This window comes from Brachypodium distachyon, chromosome 5 (assembly GCF_000005505.3).
Source record: "Brachypodium distachyon strain Bd21 chromosome 5, Brachypodium_distachyon_v3.0, whole genome shotgun sequence".
NCBI lineage: Eukaryota > Viridiplantae > Streptophyta > Magnoliopsida > Poales > Poaceae > Brachypodium > Brachypodium distachyon.
The window spans coordinates 4,357,668-4,366,417 of NC_016135.3; the positions used below are offsets into that span (position 1 = coordinate 4,357,668).

General features: G+C 39.7%; 1 protein-coding gene across 2 annotated transcripts; it reads right to left on the bottom strand.

Moving 5' to 3' along the window:
• Positions 1–3,507: 3,507 nt before the first annotated feature.
• Positions 3,508–8,546, bottom strand: LOC100843127 (thylakoid lumenal 15.0 kDa protein 2, chloroplastic). Of its 2 annotated transcripts, XM_003581198.4 has the most exons (6): positions 8,182–8,539; positions 7,082–7,185; positions 6,141–6,231; positions 5,361–5,429; positions 4,107–4,216; positions 3,508–3,780 (listed from the first exon to the last, which is right to left on the bottom strand). In XM_003581198.4, exons 1-6 carry the CDS (start codon positions 8,423–8,425, stop codon positions 3,688–3,690), a joined length of 711 nt encoding a protein of 236 aa, XP_003581246.1. In that variant the 5' UTR covers positions 8,426–8,539; the 3' UTR covers positions 3,508–3,687. The 2 variants fall into 2 exon arrangements, with proteins under 2 accessions (XP_003581246.1, XP_024311711.1); XM_024455943.1 differs by lacking the exons at positions 3,508–3,780; positions 4,107–4,216 and adding an exon at positions 4,359–4,505 and having other exon boundaries at positions 8,182–8,546.
• Between the last annotated feature and the right edge of the window lie 204 nt (positions 8,547–8,750).

The following is an 8,750-nucleotide window of genomic DNA, read 5'->3' on the forward strand; positions in this document are numbered from 1 at the left end:
TCATTAGATTCGGACATTTACATGAAGGTTCCCTAAGGAATCCAAATTTCGAATACTAACGCAAGACGCAACATGTACTGTGTAAAGTTGAAGAAATCTTTATACGGTTTAAAACAGCCAGGTAGAATGTGGTACTACCGACTAAGTGAGTTTCTCATTAAAAGGGGTTACTCTAACAATGATGACTGCCCATGTGTATTCATCAAGAAATCCAAAACAGGATTTTGCATTATCTCTGTATATGTTGATGATTAAACATCATTGGCAACAAACAGGATATAGATGAAGCTCGTAATCATCTAATGACGGAATTTGAAATGAAAGATTTAGGTAAAACCAAGTTCTGCTTAGGTTTACAACGTGAGCATCTTCCCTCGGGAATATTGGTTCACCAAGCTACATATAGCCAGAAAATTTTGGAGAAATTTAACATGGACAAATCCTATCCATGCAAAACCCCTATGGTAGTTCGATCTCTAGACGTAGAGAAAGATCCATTCAAACCAAAAGGTGATGGAGAGGAAATTTTGGGACCTAAGTTCCCGTATCTTAGTGCTATTGGAGCATTAATGTACGTTGCAAATTGCACCCGTCCGGATATTGCATTTGTGGTAAATTTACTAGCAAGACACAGCGCAGCTCCAACAAAATGCCATTGCGTGGGAGTCAAGCAAATTTTTCGCTACCTACAAGGCACTAGAGATCTAGGTCTATATTTCCAAAAGGAAAACCAAGACTCTAAACTAATCGGATACACTGATGTTGGCTATTTATTTGATCCCCACAATGCCAGATCCCAGACCGGTTTCGTGTTCCTACACGGTGGGACAGCCATATCGTGGAAGTCTTCTAAGCAGACACTAGTGGCTACATCCACAAATCATTCTAAAATAATAGCTTTATACGAAGCATCTCGTGAAAGTGTATGGCTACGCGGAATCATTAACCACATACAATAATCATGTGGTATTGGTTCGATTGAATCACCAACAATTATCTATGAGGATAATTCGGCTTGTGTTGCACAGATGCAAACAGGTTATATAAAAAGCAATATGACTAAACATATTGCACCCAAATTATTCTATCCTCATGAACTACAATAAAATGGGGAGATAAATATCTTGCAAACCAAATCATGTGATAACCTCGCAGATTTGTTCACTAATTACTTACCCAACTCCACATTTCAAAAATGTGTCCATGGGATCAGTATGCGACAACTTAAAATTTTGCAAGCATCAGAGGGAGTATTCACCTGAATTTAACCTGTTCATGACATCATATTGCACTTTTTTCCTATTATGAGTTTTACTCACTAGTTTCTAGTAAAAGATTTTTAGTGACGCAATATCAACATAAGATTATATGTCATATTTTTTTATTTTCCCCACCGGGGTTTTTAAGGATAATATATAAGGCATATTTATTGTTCACATAATTCTATATGAATTATCAAGAAACAATAACCAATATATGTTGTACCATTTTCTCCTTGTTTTTCCCATTGGGTTTTAGGAATGAGTTTTCACAACATATCAACATCAATATTAATTTCCTCAATATTTTTCCCATAGGGTTTTTGGAGGAAATTACAAGATTCCATGATGTTACAAGTATATACAATCAACGGAGCAAATTGATCGAGGGGGGTGTTAAGATTAATTTAGCATGTGATCAATTAGAATTAATTATTAGTTAATTAATAGTAAACTTGGCAGTTAATTAGCAACTCCCTATTTTCTCTTTGTTTCTCACGGTTAAGACCGAACGGGCACTGGCGTCCCAATATTCCCAAATTTGGGGCGTCTGTCCCCAAATATTGGGACCCCAGTGCATGTACTGGTGTCTCCTCCCCTTGTATATATATGAACACATTCAATGGAAAGAGCACGCATTCATTCATTTCACAACAAAACCTATAAAAAACAATATTTGGCTTAAGAAGCTCCCTTTCCTAGAAAAGGTAGATTCCCTTTCCACTGGTATTCATCACTAACTTCGCTGAAGCTACCTTTCCTAGAAAAGGTTCTTTATGGGAGCCAGCACTATGAATTAATTTGCAAAACTTCTATGCCAAAAGTATGTGTATAATCTTTTTCACATTTTTCATGTCTAGGTTTCTTTTTTGGTTATTTTCGAAGTGATTGTTCAGACTCTTGTTGGGAATCTGAGTTTGACTGTATAGGTAGGTTTTGAAACTCAGACATTATAACAGCATACAAGTATTAAGTTCATGAAAAATCCTGCCCTAAGACCAGAGGGTTTCTTACTTGTCATAACCTATGTATTGTCTACAGGCTACTGTAAACTCGTAGATGTAGCTACCTCCTGTACATGAGTATATCTCGTATTCAGCCATTGTCGGTTCTGTAACTTATCCGGCAATAGAGCTGTTAGCGTTGTTACCTTGTACTCCCTCCGTTCCTATATGCTTGTCGCTGTTTTAGTGTAAACTTGAACTAAAACAGCGAAGTATTTAGGAATGGAGGGAGCAGCTAGTATTCTAACGTATCCGTTGTAAACCGCGCGGCTTGCTCTTATAAATACATGAGATCGGCAGGGGTATTCCCTACGCCAAATCAACATATCTGACTGCTACAGCAGGAAGGGATGGGCTACCACTTCCTGCTTGGCGACCAGGCCACGAAGGTTATCACCTGCAACACACTGTTACGGCCAATTAATTATATCAAGCAGCTTGTCTGTCCTAGTTCGTGCCTTGTTTCTTTCGTGGGATAGAAAGTGTAGGACGCAGGACCAACGAAAGGCAACAAACCAGCGACCAACGGCCGTCGAGGCCCAGCACTCGACAAACAGGAGAACCCGCAGGACGATCTACCAACGAAGCCCACCCACCTGATCCACCATCGAGACAAAGAATGTGCACAAAACCGATCGCCTAAACCCCGACAGGGATCGGGCCGACGGCGCCAGCGCACGTCGAACCAACACGTATGGGAGGAGCTGTGAACAACGGAACCAGCCCTGGAATCTGACGCTGACAGGCAGACCCAGCCACGCTGAAGGCCAGCGGGAACAAAACGCGCCCACCGATCATGCTATCGTGGAGCTAGGAAGAAGCGCAAAACTATCCCCCTTTGAGATTGATACTTATATACTCTCTCGGTTCCATAAAGATTGGCATGACTTTAAACTAGCTGTAGTTCAAATTCGTGACAATCTTTATGAAACGGAGGAAGTATCAATCATCTACTGTAAAAACACAAACACGCTAGTCATGCTTGGCTGCAATCTGATTTTTATTTTTAACTATTGCTTTGCCTTCAGCTTCCGCATCAATCTGGAGTGCAAGAACTGTATCGTGATGTATATGGTCTGTAAACGGTTCTGCTTGTGCAAGTACTAACTCAACTCCTTTGTACCTTTGTCGTGGTAGTCCCGGACTTCAATACATTTTGCTCTGGCTCTGGTGAAGTGTTCTCATCATTTTCCTGGTGATGGAATCGATTAAAGTGCTCAAATTTGACTGATCAGAAGCAATAGTTCATGGTTCTGAGGCTGCGTGTCCTTTGAAATGGAAAATTTAATGGTATTATATGTTTAGTTTCTGTAAACTGCGAGACACTGTACATAGGATGTGCTGCTGGCATTAGCCTCTTTTCTTTCGATGAAACACAAAACTTTGTCTTATATTTTCATCCTTCGGTGATGAACTTTCACCCTCTAAAATACCTCAGAACAGTTACTTGCCCCTGTGGGCTCTCTGAGACAGCGGGAGATTGCCATCACAGCACCTTCAATTGATGCATCCTCCCCCTGTTCCATGTCCCAAGAACAAAGCCATGGTCAGAAAAAGCTACATAAACACTACAATGCAGATTAATCAAGAACTTGTATCCTTCTTTTGTTGATTTTGAGCGATTTAATACACAAGATAGAACATTTCAAAGGCTTGCAGCTCAATTTTGCAAGAAAAACTACATGCATATACCAATCATGCATAAAAACAATAGCCTAAGCAATGCAAACACAGACTGTTGTGATGGCGATGCCATGTTAAATTGTTAACTGCTTTTTTAGTCATTGCAAAAATAAAACTGTGTAATGTCATGTCAACTGTTAGGTTAAAAAAAGAATGTTACCTTTTCTTTCCAGTAGAACATGTTTCCGTACTTCCCTGAAACACGGCTCCAAAAGCTTTGGGGAATGTCTAGATCAATTAATGAACCAATGTTGAAATTTATAATGTTGCCTGCAAAAATAGAGCCATATTCAACATTTTGTCCCGCCAAAAAGCACGAGTGCAATAAAAAATGCTTTAAAACGAGTACAGTTTTATTCTCAAAATTGTGACGTTATCAATTAAGACCAGCCAGCAAATTTAAAAATTCGACAAGCAAGCAATAGCACCTGCTCGCATTTTTATTTAGAAGAACAACACGAGCACTGTGCGCTATGCGGAGGCGAAGACTCAAACGCTGGGAAAGCAAATTCTAGCCAGCTGAGAGATGCCCAATTCTCGACCAGCCAGGACATCAAATCTGGAATGTCAGATCAGGATCATATATACATGCATCATACACATCCTAGTACACAAACTTGGGTAAAATACAGCAATCTAGACCAAGCAGTGTTAGTTGTGCAGTGACAATAGGCAGGCACAAAAGGCATAGACCAAGATTAATATCAAGTATAGCACACCAGGCCTCTCAAAGAAAAACAGTATAGCATGCCAGGACCCCTGATGCCACCCCTGGTGACACTTTCTGCTGGTTGGCTTTCTCTTTGGTTTTTAGCTGTAGCTTATCTTTTGGCTTTCAGGGCAGCAGTTCCGCACTTATCTTTTGGCTTTCAGGGTAGCAGTTCCGCACGTGTTTTTGCCAGGTTTACTGTAATGCTGGGTCATCTTGATGTTCCTTTCTAATCCAAAACAACACACGGTCCGATGATGTTCGAGAAAAAAACATCATTAAGTATGCCTTTTAGTCTCGTGTCATCAATTGCATGTACGAGCGAAACCATTGGATGTAAACCATAGTTCATCCCAGCATCACTCAAATTTGATGTCGAAAACTGCTTCATATTCAAACTCTAATACAATACAGCTTCCAATTATTTGGGAGTTCAGCCTTTTGCTATTCAAATGTCATTATACTCCACATCACACTCATTGCACTGATCCATCATACTATGAAAAGCAAAATAGCCATGACACAGAGGGACAACAAAATCTAGTACTACCTCCGTCCAACAAAAGATGTCTCAAGTTTGTCAAAAATTGAATGTATCTAGACATGACTTAGTGTATAGATGCATTAAAATTTAGTCAAAGTTGAGACATCTTTTGTTGGACAGAGGGAGTATGAAGATTAATCTTTATAACAGAAGTATCTTACCGAAGGTGGGATCTGCAACAAAGACGATAGTTCGATCATCAACTTGCCAAAAATCTTTGATAGCCAATCCTGCAAAACAAATATGGACGGTTAATAAATCACAATGACAACAATACAGGCCAATGCATCCTGTTATCTTTAACAGAGAAGATTAAAAATGTACTCCTATATGATAACATCTTATGCTTTTATTTTATGCATGTCATGTCGATCAATGATTATTGCAACTACGCGATCCATTTGTATGACTCAATAAAAATCAGCTGAAAGTTAAGTCGTATGTGCTTGTTGAAAGTAAATAGTTATTAGATAAAGAAAGAAATAACCATACTATACAATGGATATCAATCGAAATGACATAAAGATTGTTGGGGAAGAGTCAGCAATCATAAACTCTGCAGAAGTCCAACAAACACAGGACATCATCAGTTCCTGGACCTGGTCCATTTAGATACTTACCAAGCTGCACTCATGAACCAGACTTATACTTGCTGATAAAAAGATACCATTTAAGGATTAGCTTATCTCTAATATGTACCATTAACCATTAGTTTTCTAACAGCAAGTTAGCAAAACTGAAAAGGAATGCATTCTGGAAATACTTTCAACAATAAGACTACGGGTATGTTGTTCATTTGACCACTCGAGATACTTCTACTGGATATAGCAATAAATCGATGGGGTCAAGTTTGAGGGCCTACAATGGCTACATGTGAATAACTAAATAACAAAACCCAAGGTGAGAGTCATACAACATGTGAAATAAGAAGCAAAATTCACCTGGTGTATCAGGATAATTTTGGGCAAGAACTCTCAACTTATACCCAGTGTCCTTCTCTAGGTCTTCTATCTCTTGACGCAAACGATTTTCCTGACACCATCCAAACTGTCAGCAACTATCTATTGCAATATATTACCACCAGAAAATATGGTACACAGACTAAGACTACACTCTCAAGCACAGCTCACAGTAAACTAGGAATTTACAGGCAAGTGTTTTTGTTTCTACAATTCTACTTGTAGACATGGAAGTTTACAGCAAGTACTTATACTTGTAGCCTTATCAAAGTCAAGTGTTAAAGAATTTCAAGAACTACATATGCCAATCTAAATCATGATATTTGAATCAGCAGAGTGTACACTAGAACAGAAGTTCAAAACAATTTTAGGTGCATGTTCCATAGATTCATGACAGTTAAGAGAGTTCTATATGCAGATAACATTACTGTCCACCAAGGAGTCTCTCAAACTTGGGTAAAATATGTTGCTCTTCAATTTAGAATTGTGTTTCTGCAGCACCATGACATTACAGGAATTTCAATCACTGAAAATTGACAACAGGATTTGCCTAATAATGAAATGTGATATTTGTATCTTGCAGGTCAATTTTGATTACGGAGGAGCAGAATTTGTCTTGTTCCGCCCATAGATAGTAATAACACAACTTGTCAAAAGTAGCTGAAGGGCCCCACATTACTGTTAATACATGGGATTGGATATTACTATTTTGTCTCACATGGTCTACTATGGCTCAAATATTAAGCACAGCAAGGATATGTAAGGATGGACACAACAAGGATCTGTAATGAAGGACCTTTTGTTGTAGGTTGTACATGCATGTTAGTTCTACAGACATATTGTTCCTTGGAAACCAAATTTGTAAGCAGTTCTGAAATCTGAATCACACAAACAGCTCATACAAGATTTGAGATTTGAATTACCTGGCCTGAAGAGAGAAAACCAGCAACATCAATGACGGAGGTAAACTCCTTGGGAAGCAATTCTGGTTTGTTCACCCCAGCCTTCGCATTGACCAAACCAACAACTGCAGGTTTGAGAAACTGCATGATACTTTCATGAAGAGCACGTTTTTACTCCAAACTAGTACTACAGGTATAATCCGGCTAGTGTGATTTTGGCCATATTGTAAGCACGGTTGCTGGTGTCGAGAATCACTCTTTTTGGTGTTTTGATAATGGGCATTAAACAAATGCAACACCCGAGTGAAAAAAAAACAGCCCTGGTAACATGGACTATGCAGAACACACAAACCACATTGTGCGATTGCGTTTCTTTTTGATGAACTTGATGGGATACTCAAAACTAATAGGACTAGGACCCGGTCATGCTCCATAAAGCACAGGAACCTATTACAAAACATAGTATAATATTGTAATTGTACAAGGACCTTATATAAAACTGGCATACATGGACCATTACTATCGCAACATAAGTGTTGAGATATCGGCATCCCACTCTGGTATTATTGTAGAGTGTTGTTTATCTTTCTACGACAACAAAAGAAGTAAACTCATGTTTCGTGGTATGACTTACAGTTTGGTCTTATGTTACTAGTACATTCTTTTGCAAAGCTCTATCATGTAGCACAGCAACAAATACATACCAGTATACCACAAATTTATGGATTCACCCTTTCAGTTACATAATAGAACTTGTAAACTTCTAATTAATCAAAGCTAAGCCATCATTTTATTTGTTGAAACGAAAAAGGAGTCAAGTCATCTTCCAACAGTGAAAGACAAATTACTCTTATATACTCCCTCCGTCCCAAAATAAGTGACGTGGATTTGTGTAGATTCTTATACAAATCCACGACATTATTTTGGGACGGAGGGAGTAGCAACTACGCATCGCCATATTCGTAAAATCTCCTCCAAGCCGGCGTAATCAGACACAGCAACCTATCTCCGATTGCAAAATGTACTCCACTATTTTCGAACAAACTGTCCATGAAACCTTGACCATGCAGTTCCTCACGTTACAACTGCTCCGGGAGAGGATAAGGACCAAGATAACTTACAGCAAGAGAAGGACAGTGTGAGTGCAACAGCGCCGGAGACGGCGGCCTTCCATGGCACGGCGCCGCCTAGCTCGCCTGCCCAAGAAGAAGCAGCCTCCCTGCTCGAGGCGGCGGTCGGCGGCGGGGTCCGACGAGCGGAGCAGCGGGCCCCGGCGAGAAGATGTCTTCTTGAGCGTGGCTGACCGGATAACGGCGACGATTGGTACGGTGCCACCGTGAGAGGGGATGGGAGGAGAAGAACCATCTTTCTTTTCCTCTTTGTCTAAAAAAATAAATTTTTATTCGGTTGATAAAGAGGCGAAGCCGGGTCTGGGGCCTGTTTTTTTCTTTTAACACGGTCTGGTTGCCCGCACCGAGGAAAACTTTCAAATGCGTTTCCGTGGAGTCGTGCTCGAACGATAGCTCAACTTTATCCACCTTTGAGAAGCTTTATCCGGAGAATAATCCATATACAGACCCAGTAATAACGATTACACCAATTTTTCATCCCATGTAAGCACCCATGAATTTAGCTTGTATAAATTTTTTAGGCTTTGGGGAATAAATTAACCCGTTGTTCACAGCAGTAC